General features: G+C 33.5%; 1 protein-coding gene across 12 annotated transcripts; it reads left to right on the forward strand.

The window, feature by feature from the left end:
• Positions 1-1,389: 1,389 nt before the first annotated feature.
• Positions 1,390-13,254, forward strand: LOC131056205 (alcohol dehydrogenase-like 6). 12 transcript variants are annotated; one of them, XR_009371485.1, is made up of 7 exons: positions 2,167-2,775; positions 4,826-4,872; positions 4,998-5,320; positions 8,829-8,920; positions 9,096-9,228; positions 11,373-11,443; positions 12,648-13,254. XR_009371485.1 is itself a non-coding variant. In XM_059216442.1 (6 exons), the coding sequence occupies exons 1-5, from the start codon at positions 1,465-1,467 to the stop codon at positions 9,216-9,218; spliced, it is 597 nt and encodes a 198-aa protein (XP_059072425.1). In that variant the 5' UTR covers positions 1,390-1,464; the 3' UTR covers positions 9,219-9,228; positions 12,648-13,254. The 12 variants fall into 12 exon arrangements, 6 of the variants coding, with proteins under 6 accessions (XP_059072425.1, XP_059072422.1, XP_059072421.1 ...); XR_009371484.1 differs by lacking the exon at positions 11,373-11,443 and having other exon boundaries at positions 12,648-12,739; positions 12,926-13,254; XM_059216442.1 differs by lacking the exons at positions 2,167-2,775; positions 11,373-11,443 and adding an exon at positions 1,390-1,476.
• Positions 13,255-13,786: the final 532 nt, after the last annotated feature.

Here is a 13,786-nt window from a genome sequence, read left to right on the forward strand (position 1 = left end):
GTGACCGACCATTTCTTTTAGCTCCAATGTGTAACTTTGGCCTTCTCTGCTCTTTTATCTTGAATACAAGTTAAGTGATCAAGTCCCGATACAGTTAAGAAACCGCATTGGAGTTAGACACCTGCATCAAAACCTGGTTGACTTGGCAGCTACAACATAATAATTGAGCACAAAGAATGACATGGAGATCAAGTTTGAGTTTCAGTATCGAACACCGACGAGACATATAAAAGTCACACTTAAAAAAATTTTGAGATCAAAAGCTAAGTACTGGAAGGTGTGTACGTGTCTACAGAACTTTCAAAACTAAAAGTATAGACTGCCAATGTAAATAGTACTTAAAGAAAGAAAATGTAGAGGCTTAAGCAAGTACAAGAAGGCTTGTTAGAATCCAATAAGAGTTTCTAACTGAGACAAAACCCGAATGCATTTCTAAAAGTGATAAAGTGTCAAAACTTTTTATAAAAAAAATGGAGTCGCATACACATCAAGATGTGAATTATCACACTTAAACCAAGGGTGAAGAAGAAGACTAAAATTTCCATTTGGGGGAGTAAACCATAGGCAACAACTATAAAGGTAGAAATTTATTTTAGATGGAATAAAGATTAGGTTGTAGCAAAGTATACACATAATCTAATATGAATTTATATAGAAGTTTAGAATATATGTATAATTCGATATCAATTTATACAATTCTATAATACATAACACACAATAGATATATGCATACAAAAGTTTCAATATATATAAATAAAACCTAATTCAAAGAACACATTCTTATTAGATGTTATCATTAGCAATATTGTAAAAATTCATCTACTTGAGATTTTCAACCAAAGATTTTAAGAATGGAATAGTTCTATAAATAGATTGAAAGACATGGTTAAAATTCCAGATTCTTAAATAGGCCAAGTGGCTCTACCATAGAGATGAGTGTAGAAAATGTTAATTATAGGTTTAAAATGGTATAATGTATATTAAAAAAATCAATACAATAGTTTGAAAAAAACATAAAAGGATTTCTTTTGATTTCAAAAACTTCTTTCATTTCTTAATCTTCAAAAAGACATGGAATTTTGTACCAAAATCAATTAGACACAATCAATGAGAAATAAATTTAAATTTCAAGATCGATTAATATAAAATCTATTAGTTTGAAATAATTGTCTAGCAACACTACTACAGAAGGCGGCAGTTTAAGACGTTTTTTAAGACAAAATTTATATTTTATCTTAAACATTTAAGATATTAGTTTATTTATTTTAAATTAAAAATTAAAATTATTATTAATCGTCTTAAATTAAAAATTAAGACAAAAACATGCCTATTGAATTTTTGGAGGGAAATGAATTTTTGACATGGCTTTCTTAATTGCTCATCTGCTAATTATTTTTTAAGGCAATGTGATTATCACATTGAGGGCTCCTTCAGATCAGAGCATTCCTGTGTAATTTATAACTCATGCAGCAACAGGTATTTACAGTCTACCCTCTGTTGAATGGTTGTGGTGTTTGAAAATTAATTTTGGAATTTGTTTCTCTCCGATTCATTTTTCTGGTTTAAAAAGAGGGGTAAATATGTGTCCTCTGAATGCTTCCATAACTTACGTAGATACTTACCCTGTTTGTATTTTTCAGCTGGTTCATTTCATTTCATTTTTTTTTTCTTCGCTTGGGTTTGGTTACACACATTCATGCATTTAATTTTCCAATTCATCCTCTTCTCCGCTTGACTACCTGTCGACAAAGACAAATACACAGAATATTCTATGACAAAATGAGCTCTCAGCTAAGTTCTCAGCTAGCATTTTGCCCTGCTTCTGTGTCTGTGTGTGTGCTTGGAAGGAACGAATCGTTGCTTTGAATGGTGGGCCATACATTGATGCATCTTCTTGGATCGGTGAGCAAGGGATCAAGTCCTATAGGCCACTCCTAGCCTCTGATCACAATCTCAAGCCCCTCTGGTTACCAAGTCTTAGTGCTTCAAGAGAACGGGATATCCTATGGCCCAAAAAACAACGGGCAAGGGCAGGGTTTGGGAAAGGATGGACGAGGGTCCTTTCACCCCATCATCGGGTCTGGGTAGGGAGTTGGCTTCATGGGTTCAAATCAAGCCCTATCTCTTTTTCGTCGAAGTCAAAAGGTGTTCAAATTGAGGGTGGGTGGGAGAGATGGGGGCCGCCAAGATCCAAATGTTATCGGGCGAAGTCACGCCTTTCTATAGCTACCCTTGGAATAGTAGATGCATGCACCTTGTATCAATAGAAACCTTGGCATTCTTGGCCTGTCGTGCCAATGATTGTTCTACTTTCAGAGTTGGGGTTTGCAAGGAAGGTTGGTACTATCGCTGCATTGGAGTTGATTCTTAGACATTTGCTGTGTTCTGTTTGCTCTGCTCTCCTCTCCTTTGTCTTGATTTGCACTTTCTAGCATTTACAGTGTTGACATGAGCCTGTTTGTTGTGAGGAGGCACAGCTATCAGGAGGAGCCGTATCATTATCATCGTAACTATTTAGTGAGGTTTTCTGACCTAAAAATGGTGAAGTAGGGAATGTCAAAACTGAGCTCTTTGGTCTCTGTTTCAAGCACGACAAACCCTAACCTAAAGAAATCCAGCCCTACAAAGAGGGATTTTAAGAATAAAACGACAAACCCTAAAAGATTTCCTCAGTTGAAATCATTGCCCAACGTTCCACCTGGAGCCCCATCTGTAAGTAGGACTGCTCGTCAATTCCCCAAGTCGTCGTTGGCTTCCATGTTTAAAAAGAATCAGGTTTGTATCCATTTCTTTGAAAAGATCTGTCAGATTAGCTTCAATTTTTTTTTGTTATATTGTGATTGTGACTGCAGATAAACGGTAATAATATTGTGATTGTGATTGTGACTATTTGTATCCATTTCAGTGGTTGAAATAGTATTATTAATATTACCATGCACAACAAGATTAACACAAAATTTGCCCAAAGCAAATCTAGTGACAAACAGAGAAGCCTAGAATGACCATGCTTCTTTAATTGTAACCTATGCTTGCCCTAGCTACTGTTGATTTCTGCCAATAGTTTCCCTAATTTGTAGCTGCGTAACTCTCTTATAAGGTATATGGCACTCCACATGGTGTAGGTCTGCACTACAAACATGGGAACAAGGCGACACTAGCGAGTAGAAAGAGGTGTGAAAGAAATGTACCCACACATATACTTTAGGTAATGGTGGTGCAGAAAAGGTGGCAAAGTGGCACCATCATTTTGTAGGCAGGCCCTCCGAGCCAGCAGTTACCATCTCCCAACTTACAGACACTATTAAACTTAATATATTCATTTTCTGTCTATCATAACATAGAAAACAACCTGGTTTTTTGAGCAGTGCAGTGCTCATTGCGCCTATGTGTAAGGTAATTTTAGAACAGGCTAAATAAGATACAAAGGGTGATTTGTATCAGAGGAAGTGTAAATGTATAAAGAGAAAACAATTGAACCTGGCTTACAAAGTGTTGTGCTTTATTACATATAACAGATGATATGAAGCTTCATCCCCTGGTTATCAGCCTATTAAACAAGCTGAGTTATGTTATTCCTACGTGGAAGATTGTGCCTACACAAGACATTTTATCCATATCATTTAAGGACCCCGAGAAGAGGCAACGGGTGAACATCCATAATCAATAGATTGAATATCGGTAGACTTTTGGGTTTGGGTGTTTGTACGGATTTGGGAGTATGAACGGGTGTTCTGTATGATATAGAAAAATGGTTGATGAGGTAGGTCATATCTTTAATACTTTATTGATTCCTGCCATGCATGCAACTATAGCATAGGCTATGTTCTTAAACGATGATTAATTGACTGTATATCATCCAATAAAAATTTCAATTATCTTATAGATTTGTTTCCTATTAGTCATCTGGACAAACATTTACTATTTTCCAAAACCAATGTTAGCTTATTGAAATCACAGAATGCGTGCATAATTAAAATTTACACAGATTATGAGAAGAGTATATTTATCAACAATAAGATTTCTTTCAAAATGGAAAACCAAGTATAAGTGTGATAGAAATTAGAACTTTTAAAAGGGATTTGGGAATATGAACGGGTGTTCTGTATGATATAGAAAAATGGTTCATGAGGTAGGTCATATCTCTAATACTTTATTGATTCCTGCCATGCATGCACCTATAGCATAGGCTATGTTCTTAAACGATGATTAATTGACTGTATATCATCCAATAAAAATTTCAATTATCTTATAGATTTGTTTTCTATTAGTCATCTGGGCAAACATTTACTATTTTCCAAAACCAATGTTAGCTTATTGAAATCACAGAATGCGTGCATAATTAAAATTTACACAGATTATGAGGAGAGTATATTTATCAACAATAAGATTTCTTTCAAAATGGAAAATCAATAATAAGTGTGATAGAAACTAGAACTTTTAATCGTTGTGATCTTTGATCTTGTACATCCTGTGACGTAAACTCTACTCCTTTGCATTCTTCAATAAATGTTTAGAGTATCTCATGAAATTACAAAGCTCGATATGAATGATAGATTAGTCCAAAAGAATGGTACCTCGAAGTCTGTGGGTTGTTGCATGAGCATATTATGCTATTTTGATGTGGCATGTTGTATAATTATTGATTTGAATATATACTTGGGCATTATAACCCATAGGACTTATTCCTAAAGTGAGTTGTCAAATTTGACATTGTTCATACTATATAATATATACATGATGATCTTAGCAAGAAAGGTTATTTATATTCCTGATAATCTTCCTGCATGTTGTTATAGAAGCTAATTTTCCTCGTTTAATTTTTTAGGGACACGTTCCAATCTTCCCACGCATCTTTGGCCATGAGGCAACAAGGTTAGCTAATCTAACCCTACTCATATATTCTTGTTGATCATGGCCTTGTTTTCTTCTTATTGACACTGTTATTCAAATATTTCAATATATCTATTTTTGTGTTCTAACTGTGAATGAGATTGCAGGATTATTCAAAGTGTTGGAGAAGGTGTAATTGATCGACGTGAGGATGATTGTGTGCTTACCTTTTTCACCAGGGAGTGCAAGGAGTGTATGCATTCTAAATCTGACAAAAGAAACATGTCTGAAACATTAAGAATGGTAAGAAAAGGTGTCATGCATGGTGATCAGAAAACCCATTTTTCTGTAAATGGCAAGCCTATCTCTCACTTTTGTGCAGTTTCAAGCTTTAGCGAGTACGCTGTTGTGCACTCTGGGTACATTGTTAAACTGAGCTCGTATGTTCCCTTTGGAAAAATATGTGTCCTCGGCTGTGGCATTGCAACAGGTACAAATTAATTAATCCTTTGCTTATAAGTTGATAACTATTTAATTGAAATCAATATGCAAAATATTTGTCTCTAGAATTAAGGATAATGGAACAGTGAATGCAAAATCCCATCAAAGGAATTGGAAAGTATGTTGTAAAGAGGTGGCTTGCTTAGATGTGGACCTCAAACAAACAGACACCATTCTACCTATGGTCTGAGACTTGATTTAGTATCAATCATGCATGCTCACACAATCTTGCACTGTATTCTGGATTACAAAATTAAACAGTTACCCTTATGTTTATGTGGAACTATGTCAATTTGAACAATTTTTTCAGCGTTGTCCTAGGTCTGTGTTGTCCCTGAGATGGCTTTACTGAAATCTAAAACACTCCAATAGAATTAGATACCGTATGTATAAGTGTAAATATATGAAACTATGATTCACAAATTCAATTCATGTTTCAAATTTTCCTGCTAATATTGTTTGGCATAGTCAAATCTAAAACACTCCAAGATAATTTAGATGCCATATGTTTAAGTGTAAATATATGTAATTATGATTCACAAGTTCAATTCTTGTTTCAATTTTTTCTTCTAATATTGTTTAGCATTGTCAAATCTAAAATACTCCAAGAGAATTAGATCGCATATGTTTAAATGTAAAAATCATATATCACATTGTCATATGATAGCGTCCACCAAAAATTTATAACCAAAACAACAAGAAATTGTAAATTGCAACATATTAGCTTGTAAAATATACTGTCAGCTCTGATGTGAGATTATCAAGGGACTTTTAACATTAAATCGGTTAATGGGATTTGTAGGCAGGATATTCTTCATGATACTGTGGATTTTCAAAAGACTGTGTTCCCTATTGACGCTGCTTCAAGATACAGGATATTTCATGTTTTGAATTGAATTCTAAGTAATCTGTTTGTGATACAGTTTTTGTGTTTGGCTCTTTACTTAGAATTTTATTTTTTTCACATGAAAGAGAATGTAGCAACTTGACAATGTCTTCATCAGTCCAATTCAATTGATTCTTAACTTCTGAATAACTTAGCCTTTCTGATGCATTGAAGAGCAACAGTGCAGATGCCTGTGTATCATCACCACATAGAAATATGGTAAATTACATAACAATGAGGTTGAAAATATGAATTCAGGTAATAGAGGAAACTGAAACTGATAAACATGATTTATTCATTTTTCAGATTTATGGTAGAGCCATTATATAACCCACCAATTATGGTTTTCCTTTAAACAAAGAAAGCATAAGTTGAAATCAGTGCATTTGTAGAGAGCTTTTAAAAGAATCAATGTAGGGTCATCACCAGTTAACCACGACATTAACCTTGCTTTAACTTATCATATCCAGCTAATTCTGAACAAAATACTGAAATAAGGAATTAACAATATTGACTCTAGTAGAAAATGACCTATAATGCCATTTTATATGAATTAAACAACGCAATTGCCACTAATTGACCAAAAAAGGCAATTATCTGGTAAGTAGTAACAAGAAGCTCCATAGGCTTAGGGTCAAGCTTCCTGTTAATATTACAAGTACCCAGAGAATATATCCATGTAAGCTTTTTATGTTTTGTCTTTGTCTGATAGAACTGCTTGAACTCCTCTATGCATCTTACCTTTATCAAGTAGCAAAAGTCAATAAGCTAAGCTGCAGAAATAGGTACATCTAAGAGGTATGCTATATACAAAAAGTGCATACCATTTCAGCTGGCAGATTAAGATCAAATGGTTTGTAACTTGGCCAAAACCCAGTTGTCAAAACTGTCAGAGTCTAGTTTATGTCAGGATGTGCATGAAGTTTTCATTAAGACAATCACCAAAATGCCCTTGGTTCTCCTTTACTAATGTTAATCACCAAAAAGGCAATTACATGTTTACATTAATCACGAAACTATGGCAAATGTATTAATTGAATCTTAAAACCAGTTCGAACAATGGTTATACTACCAACTATTTTAGCTAAAAGTAAAATCATAATTGCCATCAACTTGCACATAGGTCATCGGAATGTTTTGTTTGCAGCTATATCTAAAACAGGCAAGCAGATTGAAAGGTAAGGTCTGTACCAATCAACTGAAACAAAATATTATATGAATGATTAATCTTAATTCTCCAAATAAGTTGCCTATCGCCATTGTCATAAGGGTTCTTACATGAGTGCATCAAGCCAGAGGCTGATTTGTGTTAAAGTTGGATAGAAAGATAGTGAAAAGAGATTAGAGACAGATTTTTCACTGCATCCTGACATTCTGTTAAACATATCTCATAAATACAAATCTGAATTCCAAGGATGCTCAAGATCAAAATCTTTTTGTAGACAAAATATTCTGTCCACCCCTATTTCCCGTAGTTTGTCAACATCTTCAGGGCTCTAGGCCACCATAGTTCAGAGGACATCAGCCATTATTTAAAAGCCAGTAATATTTATTCCGTATACATAGTAAATGTAGTGCTCAAAAAATATTAAATAAATTTAAAATTATAGTAATGTCAAGAAAAGACTTAGTTCAGCCTTACCTGGAGCCATGAGCCCACAATCAGGTCAGGAAGAACAAAGTTGTAATTTATTCTCAGTTCATGTCTGTATGTGAACACTGAAAAATCAAATGGAAGACCAACTTAGACAGGCATCAAATTATGAAATGACTCTCATCTAGCTTGTATGTGATAATAATATATTCAATTGATTTGCTAACGGTATCAATCAGGTCAGGAAGATCAAAGTTGCAATTTATTCTCAGTTCATGTCTGTATGTGAACACTGAAAAATCAAATGGAAAACCAACTTAGACAGGCATCAAATTATGAAATGACTCTCATCTAGCTTGTATGTGATGCTAATATATTCAATTGATTTGCTAATGGTATCAATGACACTTTACAGTGTTATTTACAAAAAGCATTTATTCAAAATGTGAACAATATGAACTATGAACATGATATAGACAATCAAAACTAATGAATAGGTGGTGCGAAATGATGGATATCATGATTTTCATTCTCTAACTATGAACAATATGGCTTCAAACTTGTCATCACTTTCATCCAGTTTATTTGTTTTAGCATTTACACCAAATGAGGTCTGTTTTTAAGATTGTCCATCAAGTAACTTCCAAAAAAATAGCATAGTAAAATGCTGTAAATGACTCACTTACAAATAATAGAAATTCCAACTTTCTGATCCAAATATGTTTTAGTATAGATGTCATGTTCTCATTTTTATTGTTGTTTGCTTGCTTTTTTTTGATCTCGCTGCTCATCTTGCCACTTTTATTTAATCTTTATTATATGTGTTGTCTAGCATCTGACTTTTTGATAATGCCATTAGAAATTCTGAAAATTCTATCTGATTATTTTGATCAGGTATTGGCATATGCACAATAGTCAAGAGATAGGACAAATCATGAGCAAGCAACTCTTGTAGAGCGAATGCAGGAATTTAAGAGGCAAATAGATCATGAAAGTCGATTTTTTTTAGTGATGCAGATAATTCTCCAATAGGGCACGATATACAGGCTGTTGGAAGAAGCCCACACAAGATGATTGAAGCTGCAATGCAATCAACTGCAAAGGGAAAGGTAATTTGTTATCATGTTTTTATATTCATCTTATTTCTTGCCCTCCATTTGATTTAATTATTTTCAGGAGCTTCTAGCATTTTTCTATTGTAGGTCATAATAAAATATCTTGAATCTGTGACCTAGAATAGACTTTTTGAAACTGACTTTAATTAGTTTCTGCCATGCATTTCAGATCCAAACAATTAGGCAAGCTTACCTTTCCAAGTATTCTTCAAATTTAAGGGGTGACTGGAAGAGAAGATTATTTGTTCTTGATAGCCGTGGAATGTTGTATTATTACCGCAAACAAGACTAGCAAGCAAATGGTAAGACAATTAAGGCCACTGCATTTCTGGTCTCACTAATTTGTTCTAGCTCACTGTCATGGGTATTTGACCCCTGTTGTCTTTGACTAGCTGGGACTGCTCCTTGATCTTTCTTTTGTTGCAGATCTTGTGTTGGCTATGTTTATCCTTGGTGTCTGATATTACCTTCATATCATGAGGCAGTGATAACACCTTAGCCCTATACTCTACCAACCATGGCCAACTATCTATGCTTGGGATCAAACCCTTGCATGTGCTACCCCCATTGACTGTTTTGATCCTTGATCATTAATAGCTATGGCATTCTTGCTATGCTTTGTAACAATCATCATCATCTCTTTCTTTGCATTGGAGTTTGAAATCACACCATATATTGAGTTGGTTTATGTACGTGCCAAGACTGTCTTTTCTCCATTCTCTTTTGTCCATTCGGTCTGTGATTTGACAATGATATCATAGTATTTGTTGTTGAGAATGCATTTTGACGAGACAGTGGCTCTCTAGACTATTATGCCTGTCTTTCTTAAGTCTGAGACTCCTCCTTTTTACTATGTTTGGGCTGCTAATTACTGGGTTTAGAAAGAAACCTCATTGTATCTTTTAGGATGGTGACTGTCCTTTGTGATCTTATGAATGTGGCTTTCAATCTTTCCTCATCTTATACTCACTATTCACTGTCATTGTTATGGATGACTTATCAAATTTGGGTTTTGTGCTGCTACAGGAGTATGGTCTGATCCTTTTGATTGATCTCTCTGCCCTTGATGCCATAATGCTTTTTGATAACTGGTACATGCAAGGAGAGGCTAGTCTGTTCCAATCCTTTTAAGTCTTAGATACATGGTGCTAATGATTACTTCGGTTATCTTGACAGGCCTAATGCTTTGATAATGACTGTGTATGCCATCCAAAACTTAGTCATTTAGATTGTATTTCTTGTGCTATGGTCTGCAACATGACTATAAGCTATGGTCTCATGGCACTGATATTGATGATGGTCTTCACTTGTATAGCTCTATGCCCTAGTGTACAATACCTTTACCTCTGTGACTGTATTTAGGCTTTAAGACTTGTAAAAACTTCCTTGGAAAGTTCGTACTCCTTTATCAACATTGTTGCACTGACAATGAAACTCATTGAAACAAAAATCAGGTCTGTCTCATGACCATCACATTCAATCATGACCATCACATTCTTTGACCTTTACCTTCTCTCAAGAGCCTAATCTGTCTTTGATAATATCACTGCTCTGTGCTTTCTACAGGTCTTAAGACGTTAATGCTTTCAGGCACTAAGCTTTTCTTGTGCTGTGGACATGTCCTCTTTTGACAAATCACTGTATTGGTCTTATTCATCTCCTCTTTACTGATTTTGACAGTGGATGAGATCTTTTTGACTGCAACTTTGTGTCTTTCATGCTAGTATCCACTGTGTTGTCTTTCAAATAGCTATGAATGCTTTCTAAAGATTCCAGGACAAGGAACTTTACAAAACATAATGCAAATAAAGACTTGTTTTTCCTTTCTAATAAAATTTCAGAGGCTTTATCATCACCATTGAATCCTCTCTTATCACTCTTTTGCATTGAGAACTTAACTCTACTCATTTTTCCTTTCTCATAAAAGAAGAAAGCTCGAAACTGAAAGAGAACTTCATGAAGAATAAAGGAACCCTAAGAAACATGGAACTCTACTTCTCTCCTCTTTGACTTTCCACGTGGAATGTTCATGTAATATGGAGAATTAAATTTAGGTATATAACTAATTCCCTCCAATGAATTTGATTTAATACTCTTTCTTCTTTGAATATATGCAACGTGGAAAGGTAATTTTATTCCTTTTGAACACATGCAAATAAATTTGCCTTGCTCTTCTATTTTCCTTGAAATCATGAAATCAATGTATATTATAAAAAAATTGATTTTTAAAATTTTTAATCACTCATTATCCCACAAAAACTTTCTCAAAGAGGCCTAAGGCTTAATCTAGGCCTATTTTTGTCCTGAAAACCAAAAATAGGTAACAGTTATATGTATTAATTTGTGCTCAAAATGTGAAAATAACTGAAATTAGATGCTTCTCTAGCATACATCTTGACATTCAAAAGTATTGTTCTTCATGGTTTCTCAAATCTGTCTGTCACAGGGCCTGTGATGAATGAATATACCATTGCTTTGTGAGAAATTGGGACATTTAAAGAACTTTTTCACTCCCAGGTACTTAATGTAGCTTTTAGTGTACAAGAATTAGTACTAGTGTACTTGTATTGAACATGTGGAAATAAGAAGAAAGGCTGAAATCTTTTTATTTTTACTTGGACAAATAATATTCTTCCTATTGTAAACATTCTGTTTACGTTTAACAAAATCACTGAACATATTTTCTAGATGTAGGACTGACTTATTTATGTCTTTTTTGAGGTAGAGGAAATTTTGAATGAATGGCTGATACACTTTGTGAATATTGATTTACATGATGTGAAGGTACTGTTGATTTAACTGAATAATTTCTATATAGATCAATGTCCATTGTAACTTAACATATGGCTTGAGAAATCTTGCTAAAGCTTTTTCCAATTTATATAATAAAATATATTCGTGGACAGGATCCATGATATGTTCTATAGCTATTTAGAGATGATAGATACTGATGGTGAACATATAGTGTGGTTGAACAATTATGTGAAGCTAGAAATTAGTTAATAGAGGACTTGAATTTAGTGAACCAAAAGTTTTGTAGTCCTTTTTAAAAAACTTTAAAGATTGCAAGGAAGAGTTATAGAAAATTAATCACATGAAAATGATTGACCTAAAGCAGCATTTCTTAACCAAGAAATTTTGCTTTTACAGTTATATTTTAATTTGGGTTATGTACATCAGTTACTATTCCTAAAGCCTTAGCTATGAACTATTTGTTTTTGTATGATTACTAGCGACCTTCTGAATGCGATTTAATATTATGTTAAACTTGACTTATAATTCTCTAAATCAATATAAAATATTCAAGGCACTTCCCCTTGATCATTTATATTTTCATCATACACAGTATGCCTTTAAATCTCTTAACCTTTTTTTGTTCAAGGCATTGATGGAAATATCTGTAATCTGTGATTTGATCAATAACAAATGAACTATAAAATTATAATCTTGATAAGCTTTCTATTGTTTTGAAAATGCGATTTAGTAATCTCCCCATTTGTATGAAATATTGGATATTTGTTAACTTGAATTGTGCCTTGATTATCACAATAAAATATTGTTTCTAAATCCTAATTCTTAAGCTCTTCTATTTCAGCCTTTAATCCTAATTTTTCAGGCTCTCCTCAGAGTCTCAACCGTATTGCTTAAACATGCTGCTCCAAAAGTTGAATACTTATCTAGTCAATGACAATTACATTACTGTTTTTTTTTTATGTTCCAGATATATTGGAAAGCATCAACGAGTATATTGATGATGCTGAAATGATGGATGAAATGACTACTAGGAGCTGTTGTGAATTGAAACACCGGCCTGTATGATTTTGATTTGTTTGGAATTGTTTTTCAGGATTTCTTTATTGAATAATATGCTATAGCTTACTTCCAAGGCTGGAAAGAGTAGGTTTTAGAATCCATTTTAAGCGTTTGATGAAATTTAGTTAGCAAGAGGGCAGTTTGAATTTGTGGACTGATGACTTACACCTGTTTTGCATTGAACAGGGTCACACTGAGGATTAGAATCAGACCATGTAGGTGCCAATTAAAAAACATAAATGTATTATTCAAAATTTCGGTACATTCTCTTTGTGTTGCTAGAGCTATATAGATATTCAAGGAATTGAAAAGTTGATCAATACAAAAACACAAAATGGTTGGCAATGGTAACATGTTCACAACCATTATTTAGACTTAAAACTCATTGCTAAACCAAAGGGTGTTTTGAGACCCAAGATTCTGAATGATAAAATTATTCTTAAAGGATGCTAGCTCAACGGAAGAGTACCTGCTTTACAAGCAAGAGGATGGTGGTTCAATTCCATCGTGCCCTAACATAATCAATTATATTATAGTTTATATATAACAATATTAATTTGTTTGAAATTCTGAATGGTGAGCTATTTTTTAAAATTCATTGTTTTATATCATCTCTAGAGAGACAAAAGTGGTATTCTCTCTAATAAGAATATTTTTAGTCTTAAGAAAGACAATAAGTGGGATTAAAGACATATCTGTCTCTATAAAGACTATGTTTTTTATTTTAGTTATTGTCTCTATAAAGACAAAAATATATCTCTCAAAAGACAATAATAATGGTGCTTTTTATTGTCTTTATAAAGACAATTTTTTAAGACAATAATTAAAGACACTGGCTTAAAGACAATATTTAAGACAATACACAAGTTTTATTTTGTCTCAAATTAAGACAATTCACTCAAAAATTGTCTTAAAACCCCCCGCTATGTAGTAGTGATATCAAATAGAAATATGATTTCATGAGAAATGTGATATTAATCTTCATAGAACACATCAATTTTTTCATTAGAAATCAGTTTTTGTTTGAAAAAACATGAAATCATATTG

This window comes from Cryptomeria japonica, chromosome 2 (assembly GCF_030272615.1).
Source record: "Cryptomeria japonica chromosome 2, Sugi_1.0, whole genome shotgun sequence".
NCBI lineage: Eukaryota > Viridiplantae > Streptophyta > Pinopsida > Cupressales > Cupressaceae > Cryptomeria > Cryptomeria japonica.

Bases quoted from the DNA above. Each gene is read 5' to 3' on its own strand.
- LOC131056205 (XM_059216437.1), top strand. From the start codon at position 2,554: ATGTCAAAACTGAGCTCTTTGGTCTCTGTTTCAAGCACGACAAACCCT. The intron at 2,776-4,825 runs GTTTGTATCCAT...TTAATTTTTTAG, and splicing joins CCATGTTTAAAAAGAATCAG to GGACACGTTCCAATCTTCCC. The intron at 4,873-4,997 runs GTTAGCTAATCT...ATGAGATTGCAG, and splicing joins TTTGGCCATGAGGCAACAAG to GATTATTCAAAGTGTTGGAG.